This window comes from Cucurbita pepo, chromosome LG11 (assembly GCF_002806865.2).
Source record: "Cucurbita pepo subsp. pepo cultivar mu-cu-16 chromosome LG11, ASM280686v2, whole genome shotgun sequence".
Classification (NCBI taxonomy): Eukaryota; Viridiplantae; Streptophyta; class Magnoliopsida; order Cucurbitales; family Cucurbitaceae; genus Cucurbita; species Cucurbita pepo.
In genome coordinates, this window is record NC_036648.1 from 7,852,167 (window position 1) to 7,873,653 (window position 21,487).

The window sequence follows — 21,487 nt, forward strand, 5'->3', positions numbered from 1 at the left end:
AGGTAAATAGATAGGGTTGGTATCAGAGCCAGTCTTAGGTAAATAGATAGGGTTGGTATCAGAGCCAATCTTAGGTAAATTAGATAGGGTTGGTATCAGAGTCAGTCTTAGGTAAATTAGATAGGGTTGGTATCAGAGCCAGTCTTAGGTAAATAGATAGGGTTAGGGTTGGTATCAGAGCCCGTCTTAGGTAAATAGATAGGGGTAGCAGTGAGTTTGGGTTGTTACAAATGGTATCAGAGCCAATCTTAGATAAATAGATAGACCATTCTTTTCGTCTTAGGTCGATGGATCTTCTCCATTGAAAGATTCCTATATGGATAATACACATTCCATTTCAACGAGCCTAATTCTAATTGTTTTGTTCTGAAGCAAACCACGGGGCGGTTCGTCCTATTTAGATATTCACGACCAAAAAACAAATCATTCTCGGGGGAGGTCCGAACCCATTTTTTTTGTTCTGATCCTTCGATAAAAAGATTCATTCTCTTCATAAAAAATAGGAGGTAGAACCAATAAATATTTCTTTTTCGATTCATCCCTGGAGTTGAATACCTCATTCAAGAATTGTTTGTTAACCAATTCGTAGGAATCAATAGAAAAGGCAAATTCCTTACGATACACGAGACCCGGCTCAGTTATTGATAGAGTGAATAGATTTGCCATTTCTTGAGATCCCACATCAGTTGGAGAGGGAAACGAAGCTTCCAACGAGGATACTATGCCCCGAAGAGGGGTGGATTGTGAGATTTCACATCGATTGGAGAGAGGAACGAGTGTCAGCGAGGACGCTGGGCACGAAGAGGGTGGAATGTGAGATCCCACATCAGTTGGAGAGGGAAACAAAGGTGCCAGCAAGGACACTAGATCGAGTGAGATGAATTGCGAGAGCCAACATCGGTTCAAGACGGAAACAAAACATTCTTCATAAGGGTGTGAAAGTGAGTAACGACAAAATATGTTGGAAGGATTTGTGTTGGTCTGTTCGGAGTCTTCACTCTCAGAAGCAAGAAGTATGACCCCGTCGTAAAGGAATTTCAGGACTATCAGGTGCCAAATCCAAATTTCGAATCTTGGGCATAGATCATTAAAGTTCAATGCACGGGAGCGAAAAGCTATCGATTTTTAAAATGGTATTCATGTCTTTATGTTTGGATTGGCTTATATAATATATTTTTTCAAAACATGTATACATATATATACGAGGTAACCCAACACCATATTTGATCAAAATACATTTGAGTTTGAAAATGGGAGAGAACAATGGTGATGAGCTTCAACTACCAATTGCCAACGTTGGGAGATTAATGAAGAAGATTCTTCCCCAAAAGGCCAAGATTTCCAAAGAAGCCAAAGCGACAATGCAAGAATGTGCAACAGAGTTCATCAGCTTCGTAACAAGTGAAGCAGCTGAAAAATGTCACAAAGACAATCGAAGAACTCTCAATGGCGATGATATTTGTTGGGCTTTTGGTTCTTTTGGCTTAGACAACTATGCTGAGGCTTCCGCCAAGTACTTGCTCAAATATAGGGACGTCGAGAGAATCAACGCTCAATTCAAAACCAATATCGCTCCAGAACAACAACGACACGATCAAGATCAAGAACAAAAACAAGAACAAGAACAAGAACTCGAGTTTAATCATGGTGAAACGTCAGAACCATGAAATCTTTTTTAAAATGTTTCTTAATCTGCAAGAAATAAAATTAATTGTTCTCCGTATAGACAATTATTACTTATGATTTCTTGACTTATGGATAGCGTTTAAATTAATTGAGTTGTCGAGTCGTTTCATCATCGTATTTTGTTATTAGTATAAAGTTAATCTTTCTTATCTTTAAATAACATTGAACGTTAAATTTATGGTACTTTCGTAAATTAGAACATCAATCGTTCACGAGCGTTTTTGTGCAAATTATCGACATGCTTTTAAACAACTATCTAATATGGTCTATCAATAAAACTCAATTGTTTTAAGATAATCGTTGAAAAGGATTTAATTGAGAATTTGGGTTGAGTCGAATCCGGTTGAAATATTTTTAAACTAAATTCTATTGTTCCGATTCTAAATTTTTTCAACTTTAATAAAATATCAAAATTTTAATTTTAATATATATTTTAAAGAATTATATTCCAAACGGTTAAAAATTATTTTAAAGAGCTCTGGGAGGATAAATAATAAAAAATTATTATAAAATAAAATAAATATATGTATATATATAATTTAATTATAACCAAAAATGTATTTTTTTTAAAACTAATAATAAATTCAGGTTAGTTCCAGGGGTGTACATCTAATCCGACAACCCAACAACCCGGACCAACCCAACCCGAATTATAGGGGTTGGGTTGGGTTGGATTAGTCTTTTGGGTTTGGTTGGGTTATTTTTTCTAAACCTGAAGTGACTCGGTTCGGTTTCCGATTCATAGGATAAAAAACTCGGGTTGACCCAAAACCGAATAAAACTTATAAATAACATTGAGAACTCTGTCGTGTGGAAAGGTCTGTTAGAGTGTCCTCTATCTAATTTTATAGAAATCAATGAACCAACTTAATTCATAAATTTTTTATTTATTTGAACCTAACCTGGGTTCATGGATCCAAATTTTTGGGAAAAATTATAAATTTGAACGTTTTTTNTTTGTTTTTTTTTTTTTTTTTTTTTTATTTTTTTTTTATATGCAAATAGAGTTCCCCACCTCCCCCAGGTGAAGTTTCCACTAAATGAAAGTTTTGTATGTGATATTTTAATATGAATCTACTCCTCAAATGCATCCATGTGTCTCATGATTTTAATGTTATTTAAAGTTGATATGGATCTCAAATATTTTAATCACTTTTATAAATGCTTGTCTGATACTTTAATCTTCAACCTAAGGAAGACGTAGAAAGAGTTTCTTTGAGGTTGTTGTTTTTGACCATTTTGACCATTTTTGTCATTATAGTTTTAAGATACTCGGACTTGTAGAGCTTGTTCTTCTTCATAAACATGGTCATGCATGTTTTGCTCGTGCACTAAGAGACTACTTTCTAACTTATCAATGGATAAGGAATTTAAATCATTAGACTCCTCAATCGAGCATAGTCGAACTGTGAGAGTAGCACATTAGTTGGAGAGGAAAATGAAACACGTTTATAAGGGTGTGGAAATCTTCCCCTAGCAGACGCGTTTTAAAGTGGAACCCCGAAAGGGAAAGTCTAAAGAGTAAAATATCTGCTAGCGGTGGACTTGAGCTGTTACATGAACTTACAAGTCAGCGAAGAGCTTGCAATTGTACACGTTTGACTCGAGTTGTTCCTTGGCACTTCTGTTTCAAGGAATCCCAAATATCTTTGGATGTGTCGTAACGAACTTACAAGTCAGCGAAGAACTTGCAATTGTACAAGTTTGACTTGAGTTGTTCCCTGGTACTTCTGTTTCAAGGAGTCTCAAATATCTTTGGACGTGTCGTAACGAACTTACAAGTCAGCGAAGAGCTTGCAATTGTACAAGTTTGACTTGAGTTGTTCCCTGGCACTTCTGTTTCAAGAAGTCTCAAATATCTCTGGACATGTCCTAACGAACTTATAAGTTAGCGAAGGGCATGCAATTGTACACGTTTGAATCGAGCTGTTCCCTGGTACTTTTGTTCCAAGGAGTACCAAATATCTTTGGACGTGTCGTAACAAACTTACAAGTCAGCGTAAAGCTTGCAATTGTACAAGTTTGACTCGAGTTGCTCCCTGGTACTTCTGTTTCACGGTGTCCCAAAAATCTTTGGACGTGTCATAACGAACTTACAAGTCAGCGTAGACCTTGCAATTGTACAAGTTTGACTCAAGTTGTTCCTTGGCACTTCTGTTTCAAGGAGTCTCAAAATCTTTGGATGTGTCTTTCATCAGAAGGTTCTTAGAGTTGGACGATCTATAGCTCGGAAAAGATAGTTTTTGGCTTTTAAATCTTTCAACTTAAGATCTTCAATTGCTTTCTTTTGTCCTTCTGAAAAACTTCTTCTTATGCCGGTGTAGAAATTCCTTACTTCACAACACTCCAATATTTTTTGATCTGAGAAGGTTTTCCATCATCATTGATCAGTGGCCATAAAGTCCATCCAACGTTGGAATCGATGGTTACTCTCCGTCGCTCTATCACCATATCACTCCTCTTTTCGAAGTAAGCATGCTCTTATATCCAACGTTAGACATTAAGGGTTTTGTGATATAAGAATCATAGGGATGTAGCTCAGATGGTAGAGTGCTCGCTTTGCATGAAAGAGGTACGGGGATTGATACCTTGTATCTTCAATCTTATATATATATAAAAAAAAATTCCCGAAGTATCTATATTTTTAAATTTCACTAGTATTGATGACGGGACATTGAGTGTTTTGTGATATAAGAATCGTGAGGATGTAGCTTAAATGGTAGAGTGCTTGCTTAGCATGTGAAAGGTACGGGGATTAATACCATGCATCTCCAATCTTATATTCAAAAAGCAACAATATTTTTTTTTATTTTCACTATTATTGATGACGTGACATTAAGGGTTTTGTGATGTAAGAATCATGGGGATGTAGCTCGTATTGCATGCAAGAGGTACATGGATCGATACCTTGCATCTCCAATCTTTTATATATATATATATATATATATATATATATATATATATATATATAAATTCTCGAAGCATCTATATTTTTTAATTTTCAAAGGTATCGATGACGAGACATTTAGTGTTTTGTGATATAAGAATCGTGGGGATGTAGCTTAGCTGGTAGAGTGCTTGCTTAGCATGCAAAATGTACGGGGATTGATACCTTACATCTCCAATCTTATATATATATATATATATATATATATAAATTCTCGAAGCATCTATATTTTTTAATTTTCAAAGGTATCGATGACGAGACATTTAGTGTTTTGTGATATAAGAATCGTGGGGATGTAGCTTAGCTGGTAGAGTGCTTGCTTAGCATGCAAAATGTACGGGGATTGATACCTTACATCTCCAATCTTATATATATATATATATATATATATATAAATTCTCGAAGCATTTATATTTTTAAATTTTCACTCGTATTGATGACGAAACATTTAGTGTTTTGTGATATAAGAATTGTGGGGATATAGCTCAAATGGTAGAACACTTGCTTTTCATGCGAGAGGTATAGGGATTGATACCCCGAATCTCCAATCTTATATATATTTAAAAAATAAAAAAAAATTATCAAAAATTATTTATGTTTAATTTTCCCTATTTAGCAACGATATTTTTTTAATTTCTATATTATTGATGACGGGACATTAAGGGTTTTGAGACGTAAGAATTGAGGGGATGTAGTTCAGATGGTAGAGCCCTCACTTTGCATGCAAGATGTACGGGGATCGATACCGTGCATCTCTAATCTTATATATATTAAAAAATATTACCCTATTTGTGTGATGATGGTCCATTAAGTAAAAATCGTGGGGATATGTAGCTTAGCATGGCGAGTACGGGGATCGGAGCAATTATGTTTTTTTAATTTTCATTAGTATAGATGACGGTACATTTAGTGTTTTGTGATGTAAGAGTTGTGGGGATGTAGTTTCGATGGTAGAGCGCTCGTTTAGCATGTGAGAGGTATGGGGATCGATACCCTGCATCTCCAATCTTATATATATATAAAAAAAACTATCAATAATTATGTATGTTTAATTTTCCCTATTTGTATCATATATTAAAGCAAGCTATTTTTTCATTTTCAGATGATGGGACATTAAGGGTTTTGTGATGTAATAATCGTAGGGATGTAGCTCAAATGTAGAGCACTCGCTTAGCATGCCAGAAGTATGGCGATTGATACTCTGCATCTCCTAATATATATTAAAAAGAAAAATTCCTATTTATGTGATGATGGTCCATTAAAGGATTTGTGATGTAAGAATCTGGGGATCAGAGTAACTATGTTTTTTAACTACTAGAATAGATGATTGGTCATTTAGTGTTTTGTGATGTAAGAATCTTGGGGATGTAGCTCAGATGGTAGAGCGTCACTTAGCATGCGAGAGGTACTGCATCTCCAATCTTTTATATATATATATATATATATATATATAGATAGATATATAAAACTATAAAAAATTATATATGTTTAATTTTTCCCTATTTATGTTTTTACTATTATTGATGACGAGAAATTTAGTGTTTTATGATGTAAGAATTGTGGAGATATAACTGAGATGGTAGGGTGCTTGCTTAGCAGGTGAGAGGTGTGGGGATTGACCTATTGGGATTGACCTATTTATGACATATATTGAGCAATGATATTTTTTAATTTTCTCTAGCATTCATGAAGAGACATTTAGTGTTTTGTTATGTAAAAATTAAGGGGATGTAGCTCAGATGGTAGAGAGCTCGCTTAGCATGCGAGAGGTATAGGGATTGATACTCTGCATCTCCAAACTTATATAAAAAGAAAACAATCAATAATTATTTTATTTTGATTTATTTTAAATTTGTACCTATTTATGACGTATATTGAGCAACGATATTTTTTTAACTTTCAATAGATGACGGGACATTTAGTGTTTTGTTATGAAATAAAAATGGGGATGTAACTCAGATGATAAGCTCTCGCTTAGTGTCACAGTCAGGCTCGTCCAAGGCGTGTTGCGGTCTCGTCCAAGGTGTGTTGCTGCATGTCCATGCCAAGTCAAACCCTTTATGTCTTTCTATGTTGCAACGATATTTTTTTAACTTTCATTAGTATTCATGACGGGAAATTTAGTGTTTTGTTATGTAATAATTGTGAGGATGTAGCTCAGATGGTAAGCTCTCGCTTAGTGTCACGGTCATGCTCGTCTAAGGCGTGTTGTTGCATGTCCATGCCAAGTCAAACCCTTTATGTCTTTTTATGTTGTAATGCTTTTCTTTTGTATTTCTAGGAAGTATGACGTTTTAGAAAAATCATGTCTAGGGCTGCCAGACATGAAATGTCTCAAAATGTACTATAGGGGGATATGACTAGTTGTCAACTTCTCCCTACTTGAAAGTTATATGTTGTAAGCCGTTGTTGTTGTCTTTTTGCTTGCATCACATATAACACCAATTTCAATCTTTTAAATCTTGCTTTCAAAACTCTCTTTCGAAATCTCTCTACCCCCGTTTTCTAAAACTTTATTCTTAAACCGGGATTAGAGGCTTGAGCATATGTCGCTTTGTCGTAGGCGACACAAGAATGAATTGGCTTAGCTCACTTGTGTTGGGAAGTGAGTGCCGCACAATCACCATCAAAAGTGCGATTGTGACAAGTGGTATCAGAGGTTTGTTAGCTCCGTGACACATTAAAGATCGAAACCATGTTGACGAAAAAGTTGACACCCAAATCACAAGCCGACCGGCTTACTTTGATAGAGGAGGAAATGTTGTTCCTCAAAGAAGTCCTTGACACCGTTCGCTTCCTGGAAGCACGAGTGAAGGAATTGAATGAAAAAGTCAAAAAAATCGACGCAAGGTCAACTGCCTAGATGGGTTTCCAATCAAAGAACTAATGTTCCGAGTGGACTCGCTCGAAGAGAGAGTTACTTCTACGAGCAGCTCAAGACCTGCTGGTAGTCCTGATAGCTCTGTCGCGCACAAGGAGGGACGTGGCGAAGAGTTCAACGAGCTACAAAATACCATGATGAAGTTGTTTAATGGATTAGCTGACAAATTCAGAACAACGATCGATGTCATCCAAGAAAAGATGGCCGAGATGAACACCCGAATTGGGGTGACCATGAAAGCTGTGGAGAACGTCACGACAGGGAAAACTCATACAGGACCCAACAAACTGAAGTTTCCAGATCCCAGACCCTTCAAAGGTAATCGGGACCCCAAAGAGTTAATGAACTTCATCTTTGATGTCGAACAATACTTCAAAACCACAACAGCCTGTATCGACAACATAAAATTTACAGTAGCCACAATGCATCTCATAGACGATGCAAAGCTTCGGTGGCGTTCAAAGGTGCAAGACATTAAAAATGGATTCTGCACCATCGACTTGTTGGAAGACCTCAAGAGAGAGTTGAAGGACCAATTATTCCCCGAAAACGTAGAAACATAGCAAGGGAAAAACTACTAGCACTAAAACAAACTTAAAACATAAGGGAATATGTCGGGTAGTTCTCGACCTTGACGCTAGATCAGGGGCATGTCAGAGAAAGACAGGTATTCCTCTTCATAAATGGGTTGCAACCGTGGGCCAAGATAAAAATATATGAGAAAAAGGTTCAAGACCTAGTCACGGCAATCGCCACGCCGAAAGACACCTAGACTTTGGAAGCGAAACTAGTTTCCAAAGAAAAATAACACAAACCCCAAACACTGGGGGCAAAGCATATAAGTCGCAGGGTCATCGAAATGAAGGCCCAAATAGGCCAAACGGAAGTAACGACATACCAAATGGAGGGGCAGATAGTCCTCCTAAGAATAACCAAGTGGGGACATCTCGAGGACCTTACCCTCAAAGGAACTACCCGACGATGCCTTTACAGTGCCTGTTGTGTAAAGGCCCCCACAAACTATTCTACTGTCCTCACCGAGCCTCTCTTAGTGCACTCCAAGTGTCCATTCAAGAGAGCAACAACACAGAAGTCGAGACTACACAAGACAAGAAGGAAGATCAAGACAACCCCCGAATGGGTGCACTTAAATTCCTGTCAGTCCTCTAATGGAAAGTCGACCAGAAAGAGATAATAGAGAAAGGGCTTATGTTCATAGACCAACAATAAACTTCCGATCGAGCAAGAGCACCTTGATAAACTCAGGTGCGACCCGCAATTTCATTGCCGACCAAGAAGCCCGAAGATTGGGACTCACCATAGAAAAGGACCCTCGAAAAATGAAAGCTATCAACTCCGAGGCTTTGACTATCGTGGGAGTTTCCAAAAGAGTTCCCTTTGAAATTAGGGGCCTGGTTAGGAGAAATAGACCTTGTCGTGGTTTGTATGGACGACTTTGACGTTGTACTTGGGATGGACTTCTTGCTAGAACACAAAGTTATCCCAGTACGACTGGCGAAATGCTTGGTGATTACCGATCACAACCTCACAGTAATACTTGCAAACATCAAACAACCAGGAAACCTTAGAATGATCGCTGTCATACAATTGAAAAGAGGACTCGCACGAGAGGAACCCACATTTATGGCTATACCCCTAATTGAAGACGTGACCACTGAGGAGACCATTCCGAGCGAAATCAAGGATGTACTAGACAACTATGCTGGCATAATGCCAGAGAGCTTATACAAACATTACCACCTCGTCGAGGCATCGATCACAAAATTGAACTTCTCCTCGGAGTTAAAACCCCCAGCGTAGAACACATATCTAATGGCTCCCCCTGAGCTAGCCGAATTGAGAAAGCAACTAGATGAGTTGTTGGCGGCATGATTCATCCACCCCGCAAAGGCACCCTACGGAGCCTCAGTACTGTTTTAGAAGAAGAAGGATGGGACATTGCATCTATGCATATTCTATAAAGCCTTAAACAAGGTGACAGTATGTAACAAATACCCACTACCGATAATATCTAACTTGTTTGACCAGGTTCACGGGGCCAAATATTTCACGAAACTGAACTTATGATCAGGGAACTACCAAGTACGTATCGCAGAAGGGGATGAACCCAAGACCACGTGTGTAACAAGATATGGGGCTTTCAAGTTCCTGGTAATGCCCTTTGGCCTGACAAACGCCCCAACTACGTTTTGCACGTTAATGAACCAGGTTTTCCACGAATACTTGGATCAATTTGTCGTAGTATACCTCGACGACATAGTCGTATATAGCGCAACCCTAGAAGAGCACAAGATGCATCTAAAGCTAGTGTTCGACAAGCTACGACAGAATCAGTTATACATCAAGAAAGAAAAATGTGCTTTCACACAAGCATGCATCAACTTCCTTGGACATGTCATCAGTTGTGGGCAGATCAGTATGGACAGCAACAAGATAAAAGCTATCCAAGAGTGGAAAACCCCTACTTCCATATCCGATGTACGATCCTTCCTAGGATTGGCAAACTATTATAGGCGGTTCGTTGAAGGATTTTTACGACGAGCCGCCCCATTAACAGAATTTATGAAGAAAGACCATCCTTGGTCGTGGTCAAACGAATGTCAAATACTTTCGAAGATTTGAAGACAACCATGACGAGAGGTCCTATCCTCGGATTGGTAGATGTTTCTAAGCCATTTGAAGTAGAGAAAGATGCTTCCAACTTTGCCCTAGGCGGTGTCCTTATCCAAGAAGGCCACCCCATCGCTTATAAAAGTCGAAAGCTCAATGATGCAGAAAGGAGGTACACTGTCTCCGAAAATGAGATGCTAGTTGTTGTACATTGCCTACAAGTCTAGAGATAGTACCTCTTGGGATCACACTTCGTAGTGAAGGCAGACAACCGTGCCATTTGGCACTTCTTTGATCAACCGAAGTTGACGGCAAAACAAGCTCGGTGGCAAGAGTCGTTAGTCGATTTCGACTTCAAATCTGAACATAAAATAGGAAAGAGCAACAAAATAGACTACGCACTGAGTCGGAAGGGCAAACATGCAACCCTGTGCATGTTAGCCCATATTCATTCAAGTAAGGTTGATGGATCGATGCGCAACATCATAAAAGAACATTTACTTCAAGACCTGTCGACCAAAGTCATCGTTGAACTAGCCAAAGAGGGTAAGACACGACAGTTTTGGGTCGAGGGAGACCTTCTAATGAAAAAAGGAAACATATTATATGTCCAAGAACAGGAGAACTAAGAATGAAGCTCATCCAAGAATGTCATGATACTTTTTGAGCTTGACACCCTAGGTGGCAACGAACTTATGCCTTAATAAAAAAAAGGGGTATTTCTTGCCAAATATGTGTGACGACATAATTCCGTACACCAAGACGTGCCTCATCTACCAATAGGACAAAGTCGAGAAAGCCAAAGTCTTGGAACTCTTGGAACCTCTACCCGTGCTAATAAGGCCTTGGGAAAGTGTGTATCTGGACTTCATAACACACCTCCCAAAAGTCGGTGAGTATGAACCCATCTTGGTTATCATAGACCGATTCTCGAATTACGCAACATTCATTCCCACCCCGAAAATATGCTCGGCCGAACTAACAGTCCAACTATTTTTCAAACACATTGTGAAGCTATGGGGTATTTCGTCGAGCATCATCAGCGATAGGGATAGTAGATTCATTCGCACATTCTGGACTAAGCTATTCGCCTTCTTGGGAACGAATTTAAACATCTCCTCGAGCTACCATCCCCAAACGGATGGACAGACGAAACGATTCAACTACTTGCTCGAGAAATACTTACGTCACCTCGTCGACGCTCGTCAGAATAACTAGGTACAGCTTCTAAACACCGCTTAGTTTTGTTTCAATTGTCAAACAACTTCGTCAATGGGAAAGAGCCCCTTCAAAATTGTAAGTTGACGACATCCAACCTTGCCCCATATTATTAATCATCCTTATGCAGGAAAAAACCCTCAGGCTCAGAACTTCACTAGAGAATGTAAGCAGACAACAAATTTAGCTAGAGCGTATTTGGAAGAAGCTTTCAAACACATGAAGAAGTGGGCGGACAAGAAGCGTCACCCCCTCCAGTTTCGAGCAAGAGACCAAGTCCTCATCAAGCTGAGGCCAGAATAGATCAGATTCCGTAGTCGAAAGGACTAAAGACTTGTTATAAAATATGAAGGCCCGGTTGAAGTTCTAAAAAATATTGGGGCTACTTCTTACAGAGTTGCGTTACCCACATGGATGAAAATTCACCTAGTAATTCATGTGAGTAACCTGAAGCCCTATCACCTCGATCCAAACGACGATCAACGAAATGCAATCACTAGATCGAGCATCGATCTGAAAACAAAAGACATCAAAGAAGTAGAGACAATCCTAGCTGATAGGGTTAGGAAGATAGGAAGACCTGCATGGAGGATTCACGAGTTCCTTGTCAAATGGAAGAACCTCCCTACAGAAGAAAATAGCTGGGAACGCACCAAAGATCTGGACTCCACCACCACCCACATCGCCAGATATGAATATAGTTGGTTGACAAGGACGTCAACCAATTAAGTGGGGGAGGATGTCACTGTCATGCTCGTCCAGGGCGTGCTGCCCATGGCCGCATGCACATGTCAAGCCAAATCCTTTATGTCTTTCCATGTTGTAGTGCTTTTCTTTTAAATTTCTAGGGAGTATGACGTTTCGAAAAAATCATGTCTAGGTCTGCCAGAAATAAAATGCCTCAAAATGTACTATAGGGGGATATGATTAGTTGTGAACATCTCCCTACTCGATAGTTATATGTTGTAAGTCATTGTTGTTGCATTTTTGCTTGCATCACATATAACACAAATTTCAATCTTTCAAATCTTGCTTTCAAAACTCTCTTTTGAAAACTCTCTGCCCCTGTTTCTAAAAATTTCTTCTTAAATTGGGGCCAAAGGCTCGAGCATACGTTCCTTGGCCGTAGGCGATGCAAGAACGAATTGGCTTAGCTCACTTGTGTTGTGAAGTGAATGCCGCACAATCGCAAGTCTGCTGCCATCAAAAGTGCGATTGTGACACTTGGCATACGAGAGGTACGTGGATCGATACCCTGCATCTCCAATGTTATATAAAAAGAAAAAAATCAATAATTCTTAATGTTTTATTTGATTTATATTAAACTTTTACCTATATATGACATATATTGAGCAATGATATTTTTAAATTTCACTAGTATTCATGACGGGACATTTAGTGTTTTGTTATGTAAGAATTACCAAGGCGATGATCAGTAGCTGGTCCGAGAGGATGATCAACCACACGTGGGGATGTAGCTTAGACTGTAGAGCACTCGTTTAGCATACGAAAGGTACTGTGATCGATACCCTGCAATGATATTTTTTACGGGAATTTTTAGTGTTTTATTTGATTTATTTTAAATTTTTACCTAATTTATGACATATATTGAGCAATGATATTTTTTTTTTATTTTCACTAGTATTCATGACAAGACATTTAGTGTTTTGTTATGTAAGAAACGTGAGGATGTAGCTTAGATGGTAGAGCGTTCGCTTGCATTCGAGAGGTACGGGGATTAGGATATCCCACATCTCTAATCTTATATATAAATAAATAAAACTATCAATAGTTATTTATGTTTAATTTTTTTCCTATTTATGTCATATATTAAGCAACCATAATTTTTCATTTTCACTTTTATTGATGACGGGTTGTAAGAATTGTGGGGATGTAGCTCAGATGGTAGAGTACTCGCTTAGTGTTAGAATCGCACTTGGGATGGCAGAGGACTTGCGATTGTGCGACTCTCACTTCCCAGCAACAAGTGAGTTCAGCTAATTCGTTCTTACATCGCCTACGACCAAGCGACGTAGGCTCGAGCCTCTGGCCCCGGTTCAAGAAGAAACATAAAGGGTTTGTCTTGGATTGGGCATGCGACCATGGGCAGCACACCCTGGACGAGCATGGCTGTGACACATTCTCCCCCACCTAATTGGTTGACGTCCTTATCAACCGACTATTTTCAAACCTGGTGATGTGGGTTGCGGCGGAGTCCAGATCTTCAGTGCGTTCCAAGCTTGTTTCTTTCGTAGGGAGGTTCTTCCATTTGACAAGAAATTCGTGAATCCTCTGTACAAGTCTTCCTACCTTCCTAACCCTGTCCGCTAGGATTGCCTCTACTTCTTTGATGTCTCTTGTTTTGAGATCGATGCTCGTCGTTTGGATTGGGGTGATTGGGGTTCAGGTTACTCACATGAATTACTGGGTGGATTTTCATCCATGTGGGTAATGCAACTCTATAAGAAGTAGCCCGAATCTTTTTAAGAACTTCAACCGGGCCTTCATTTTTTCGAACAAGTCTTTGGTCCTTTCGATTGCGGAATTTGAAGTTCTTGCCTCAGCTTGATGAGGACTTGGTCACCTGCTAGAAACTGGAGGGGGCGACGTTTCTTGTCCGCCCACTTCTTCATGTGTTTGGAAGCTTTTACCAAATACACTCGGGCTATATCTATTGTCTGTTTCCATTCTCTAGTGAAGTTCTAAGCTTGAGGGTTCTTTCCTGCATAAGGATGATCAAGGGGCAAGGTCGGTTGTCATCCATTTATAATTTTGAAGGGGCTCTTTCCCGTAGACGAACTTGTTTGACAATTAAAACAAAACTGAGTGACATCAAGAAGTTGTACATAGTTCTTCTGGCGAGCGTCAACGAAGTGACGCAAGCATTCCTCGAGCAAGTAGTTGAACTATTCTGTCTGTCCATCAGTTTTAGGATCATAGCTCAAGGAGATGTTTAAAGTCATTCCCAAGAAGATGAATAGCTCAGTCCAAATGTGCCAATGAATCTACCATCCCTATCGCTGACGATGCTCAACGGAATGCCCCATAGCTTCACAATGTTGGGTTTTATGTCCTAAAACTCATAGTTTGTAAACAAAAACATATTCTATTTTCAATAAAGTTATTATTGTTGTTTATTTAGTAAAGATTGTTATTGAATAAAGTGAATTTTACAATTATTAATCTAAATCCAATAAACTAAGAACACTCTTACTATAGTATGATTACTTGAACTATATGTAGAGACATAAGAGTGGATCAAGTTCAAGTATATAGTCAAAATGATCTATAGTACAAGGATAAGGTTGAGTACTTTATCATAGGGACACTATGGATGTGGCTCACTTATGTATATGATATAAACAATGTGATCACTAAACTGTACATGCGGAGACATGTAAGTGGGGGCATCCTATGCAATGAGTATTGCATAAGATCGAACCATGAAGAAAATCACTCTTACTTTATAATGTTGTTTACTGTTGAGAATGATTTTTTCATTCGATGATCTAGATAACTCGATCTTAATCTTGAGTTAACTATGAACTCTTGTTTATTCAAAATTATCCTTAGATTTGCATGGGTGAGAGTGGCTCGAGTTCGCCGACTCAATAAGCCTCCCATTTCAGGGGTAAGACTGAGTGAATAGCTGAGGACATAAGGTGCAAGATGAAATTCACTCCTACCCATTTTTAAGGATAGTAGAGAGGTTGTTCCCTTAAGTACTGACTTCAGGTCTTGAACAAGGGGCCCCACCCTCTCATTGGCCTGAGAGGGATTTGGTTTACTGGTTGGACCACAGACCAATTGTTCATGAGAGGATCAGTGGGACATAAGGAACAAGTAGTAACTTCAAGGGTAAAACGGTAAATTGACCCAGCTCTAGTTACGAACAACCTGTGAAGGATCGACTTACTAATCATGGTTATATCAAATGGACATAAACATATCTATAGTGAGGGGAGTGCAACTACTAGGCTTTAGTGGAGTGTCCTAGTAGTTAACGAATGTTGGTTAAAAGGGTTAATGAGTTTAGCCGGTTAATCTCGGATCGTTGGAGCCCATGATCTATAGGTCCATTAAGTCCCCCTACTAGCTCATATCGGACTAAACCATAGAACATTGTGACGAGTGAGTTCAAAATGTTCGAATTTGAATTAGGGAATATGCGTTAAATATATACGATATATTTAACTGCATTTTTGTTTTATTTACGAATTAAACAAAAGGAGAGAATCGGATAAATTTAAATAAGATTTAAATATTTTATTCATGATTGGGATTGACATTTGAATTAATTAAATTATTTAATTAATAATTTAATATTACTTTAATTTGAAATTGATTATTTAAATTAATTGTTGAATTAAAATGTAGAAAGTCAAAATGTTGACTCATTTAATGGAAAAATACATGTTTGAGTTAGTGGAATTTTGAGTATCAAAATTTGATTTAACCAAACTTGCATGTTTGTCAAATAAACCCACAAATTTGAGTGTCAATATTTGGTAATCTCAAATTTCCATCAACATGGACTTTATAAATAGAGGGATCAAGTTACATGGAAAGTCTGCTTGGAAAAACTTTGAGAAAATTTCTCACAAACTCTCTTTTCACATATACTAAATCCCTTCCAAATTTAGTCACTCACCGAATTCCACAATCCCGTTCTAAGGCCAGAATAATAGTTTAGACACTAGTGGTGGTTCGAAACCGGTTTGTGAGGAAAAAGAAATTTAAACTACAAAAGGTTAGTACTCAAACTCCTTGAGTTTTAATGCTTATGAACATGCTAGCTAATTTACTATAATTGATGTACTTAGAGTGACTAAGATCTAAATTGCTTCCACACGTGTTATAACAACACGGTATCAGAGCAAGTTTTAGGCACTTTATTTACATTAATTTGAGCATGGTGGGTCCATTTCATGAATGAAAAATTGTGGATGCTAAAGTGGATGTTTATGGTTTTGGCATTTTTCTATGCTTCCATTTGATACAATTATTGTAATTGTTCTAATGTGTATGTTCTTTACTGAGTGAAGAAAGGTCGGTAATTTTTATGGAGTCATTAGAGTCCATTTAAGGTTGTAATTGATCAATAATGGAAATGATGACAAGCTGAACCGAAGAAGAAGAAGGAAGAATTTTTGCTTCTCGATCCAACCCGACAGGTGGCAGGCTCGAGGGAGTGGATCATGTTAATTTTTAATTATTAATGTAATAATTTAGTTAATTGCTTGCTTTAAAATGTCAAAACCAGTCCACTTTAGCATGTTTAATTAATTATGCATTGTGAATGTATGGTTTAATTAAATAGAAAATGTATATGCATAAAGTATGCCATATAGATTTAAAATCCTACCATAGGCTAAGCATGTTTCATGTATTACAAGTATGTTATAAGTGTTATAATGTATAGTATGTATGTTTAGGGTTCCATGAATGATAGATATAAATTGTTATATTATTGCATGGAATGGATGATTATATAATTGTTATATAAAGCATGTTAGATGCATGTTATAGGTTATTTTCAACGTCATAAAATGAGATAGACGTTAAAATCTATAATAAAGATAAGTGCATGCTCACTTAGGATTAAGAACCAAACACGATCAATTTTAATAGTTAAAATAAGTCGATATCTTGTAAAATTGCGGTTACAAGAAAGATCACCTGGCACGATCTTGTCTAAGGCTGGATGTACTTAAATTGACAGTTTACGGAACACCTGCTACCTGGAAATCAGGCCAATACTTGAGCTTAGTTAGCCCAGTTTTATGAGCATGTGTGAGTGATGTAAGTTTTTTTTTTTGGAAAAATCACCTAGACTTAGGTTATATTTAATAAGCCAGAATATATCTAAGTAATGAGTATACCCAACCGTCTAAAATACTTAGTGGGAGGAAAAAGGTATATGAGATACATCGTTTTCTTTTTTACGCTCTCTGGAAAATTCACACCGTGAGATTCATGCTCGGCCTCTTGTCACCCTAGGAGCAGCCTTCATTCGGAAGGTATTTGCATGAGTCAATAACAAGTTGAGTAGATAAAGTATTTATAGTAAGTGGAAGGAAGTATATCAACACATCCTATGGTCTCCACCACCAGGTTGCACCGTGAGATTCTCATGTTCCACCTGGATGTTGCCCTAGAGCAACTACCCATTTGTTGGGTCGTAACATGGGAGAAGAAACAATGCAAACTCCAGAAATGGATAGGATTTCTTAGGTCCATTCCCAACTTTGGCTTTTTCATTCAATAGCATTGTTGGGGCCAATCTCTGAGGTCTAAAAATGGCGAGTCACACTTACGAAGAATTACTAAGAGTTAGTAGATTTTTGACCAAAGTGACGATAACTAAAACACTATAGGAATAAAGAGTTATTCTAGGATTAGTATTTTAAGTCAAGAATGTCTTGGTTTAGTAGAGGAGTGATTGTGTAACGAAATCGGAAAAAAAAAATGGGGGTCGTTCGTAGAACCGAAAACTCCAGCGAACGCCAGAGTTTTCGCTCGCACACGACCCACAAAGGGCGGCCGAAGGCTGGGATGCAACAGAACTCGACCCCGACCTTCAGCCACCCCGAAACGACCTGCAAAGAACGAAAATAGTGAAAAAAACGAGAAGGAACAGAAATCCCCGATGAAACTCCATCGAAGCCGAACCATACGAGATCGACGTCAAAACCTCCATTTTACTTCACAAAAGTAATCCCATAACCTTTTACACACACCAGGAGTAGATTAAGACGAATCATTTACGTTGAACACCGTCGTCAAGGAAGACGGAATGTCGGACTTTCGAACTTCTCCAGATCCGGGAGTGAGGCCCTTACAAACGAAATCTGTACAAAAAACGGGGTTAGGGTGAAGAAGAGACTCTGGAAAGGAGAAAAAAAGGAGAGAAAAAGGACGTTGAGACGACATTAATGAGGAGAGAGAAAGGTCGCCAGAAAAACGTGCAGGCAATCGGGCGAAGAGGACGAAGTCCGACCCGAGGACCGGATCCCGCAACCCGAACTGAACCCAGTCCCCTTAGGTCAGCCCACTACCTGACGGTTCCCACTGCCCAAGTGCTTCAGCCCAAAGCTCATAAGCCCAGCCTGCCTGCATTTTTCCTTCACCCGCGAACGGCCTGTCACCCGTGAGCGATCCGATAACTTGCGCCTCGACCTGAGACCCCTACACACGCTTCGCTCTCTGATTGTGCCACGTGGCACGTCTGCAGCGTGGCTCCCCTCGGCTTCGGCGGCTCAATCGGCTCGGCGGCGGCTTCTCGGCCCTAGTGGCTTATTTAGCTCGAGAAACCTATTTCCAGCCCGTTTGTCACCGTTTCGACCCTCCCAGACTTAGTTTCGTCCCTGTTAAGGTAAAATGGAACATTTTAAGGTCGTATTTCACAAATTCAAGTTGGGAATTAATTATATTTGTGAAATACTAACGAAAGTGACAAATGAACCAATAGGAACCAACCACCAACGGAAGCGTAGAACGTTCACGAGGAGCTAGGAGCTTACGTTATATACTAGGGAGTACTTCGGCTAAAGGCCTACCAAGTAAGTGGCTCACCCGTCATAGGTTACGCGTATTTTGCTGTATCCTGGTACGTGCTCGTGGATTTGCACGTGTCATTAAAATTGTATGCTAGTTTAATGTGCTTAAGTACAAACGCATGTGAACGTGAATGTATGCTATGTATGCTGCTTAGTTTGATGTGATATGTTATGCATGTGACAATATGTGGTCCCTGAATGATTATGGCATGATTGTATGGAAAATGTGAATGTGAACAACATAAATTGTATGACATGAAACACGGTAAACTATCTGGAATCATAACCCCGATAGAAATGTGTATGAAATGTGAATTGAAAATGAGAATGACATGAAGCATGGAACTTGACAGGGGTGTTATGGTCATTAATGATAAATGTAGAAGTAGGGGGACCTCATGCATTATGTGTGTTCATGCATCTGGGGGGATACCCCTATCCCATCATGAGAGTACGGACACGTACATCCAATGGCAGGACAACGATCGTTATGCATTGCATAGCGCTGCCGTGACGGTTCTAGTTTTAACAGGTCCCGGCATAAGGAGCACCCAGAGTATGTCNACTAGTTCTAACGGGTCCCAGCATAAGGGGCTCCCAGAGTATGCCCACCGGATAAGGAAAGTGGCCCAGCGGTGTGCGAATTAGCTGGTGAGCCCATACTCACACGTATGGGCTGTGTGTAGAGTATATGGTACACGTCCACGATTACCCATTAGGATTGCACCGTAGGAAAAACGAAACGAAACGAAACGATAGGTCCCATCATTTCATTGCATGTGATTGTCGCATAACCCCGATAGGGGGTCACTTACTAAGTATTCGAGAAATACTCAAGCCTCGTGCTACTTTACTTTTGTAGATAAGGGCAAGGCACCCATGTGACAACGACGGCAGCATCGTACACCTCGGGACCGTGGCACATGCATAGGGTAGTTGTTTGTTTTTTTTTCCATTTCGTAGTCTAGGCTGAATTCGGTTTGCATCATTAGTATAGATTGAAATATATTTGCATAATAAACCATAGGGTAGAATAAAACATTCATTTTGGTTTTGTTACTTTTCCTTTATTTCAATAATGTTCTTTTCTTTTTTCTTCCTTGTAATCATTTTCTCTTTCACGAGGTAATAAAAGGCGAGAGTAAGTCGCATTTATGAATAGGGCCCATTTAATGTATATTCCGCATTTCAAGGTATAGTAATGACCTCAGATTAATTAGGTAAAATATTAGGGTCGTTACAGATTGATTGCCCCTCGATAGCAGTTACTCTGACTCACTAAAGTATCGTTGCAAAATAATAACTTTTGGGTACATTATTACATTTGTTAAACCTAATTGGATTAAAAAAAAAAATTAAGTACAATTACTCACTTCTGAGAAATTAAACGGCGACATTTACGCAACTTGAAAATTAAACCTAAACACAATACTTGTAATTGATAATTTAAGGTTTGTTTTAACTGAGGAATGTCCTCCAAACCCAGCTCAAATGCAAACCAAACTGTTCGGGATGCATATGACAGTTGGACAAGGGCAAATGACAAAGCCCAAGTGTACATTTAGCCAGCATATCAGATGTTTTGGCTAAGAAACATGATGTTATAGGTATTGCTAAAGAGATTATGGAATCTCTGAAAGGGATGTTTGGACAACCGTCCTTCTCCCTTAGACATGACGCCATAAAATACGTTTACAACTGCCGTAGGAAAGAAGGGACCTCAGTTAGAGAACATGTCCTGGACATGATAGTCCATTTCAATGTGGCAGAAGTAAATGGAGCTGTCATTGATGAGAAGAGCCAAGTCAGTTTTATCATGGAGTCTCTTTCGAAGAGCTTCCTACAATTCTGCAGGAATGCGATGATGAACAAGATACAATATAACTTAACTGCTCTTCTCAATGAGCTATAGACTTATCAGTTCCTCTTAGTGAACAAGAGACAAGCAGGAGAAGCAAATGTTGCTGTCAGTAAGAAATTACTACGAGGATCATCCTTCAAAAATAAGTCTGGTCCTTCAACTTCTAAAAATCTTTCGATAAAGAAGAAGGGAAAGGAGAAAAATAAGATTTCTAGTGACCGCAGGCGCAAGGTTCAAAATGCAAATAAAGGAAAATGTTTCCATTGCAACGAAAACGGGCACTGGAAAAGAAACTGCCCAAAATACCTTATAGAGAAGAAAACCGAAAAGGCACAACAAGGTAAATATGATTTACTAGTTGTAGAAATATGTTTAGTAGAGTATGATAACTCAACTTGGATACTAGATTCAAGAGCCACTAATCATATTTGTTATTTTTTTCAGGAAACTAGCTCCTAGAGAATGTTTGCGGAAGGCGAGATAACACTCAGGGTTGGAACAGGAGAGTTTGTCTCAGCAAAATCAATAGGAAATTTAAAGTTGTTTTTTTGCAGATAGATTCATTATATTAGATAGTGTACTTTTTGTTCCTGGAATGAAAGAAATCTAATATCTACCTCTTGTTTGCAGAACAAATATGAATACCTCTTTTGCATGGATTCATTATATTAGATAATGTACTTTTTGTTCCTGGAATGAAAAGA

The 21,487-nt window shown here is 38.7% G+C and overlaps 1 protein-coding gene across 1 annotated transcript; it reads left to right on the forward strand.

The window, feature by feature from the left end:
* Window positions 1-1,250: 1,250 nt before the first annotated feature.
* On the forward strand, window positions 1,251-1,667 carry LOC111805586 (nuclear transcription factor Y subunit B-4-like). The gene has a single exon (XM_023690702.1). It carries the CDS (start codon window positions 1,251-1,253, stop codon window positions 1,665-1,667), a length of 417 nt encoding a protein of 138 aa, XP_023546470.1.
* Window positions 1,668-21,487: the final 19,820 nt, after the last annotated feature.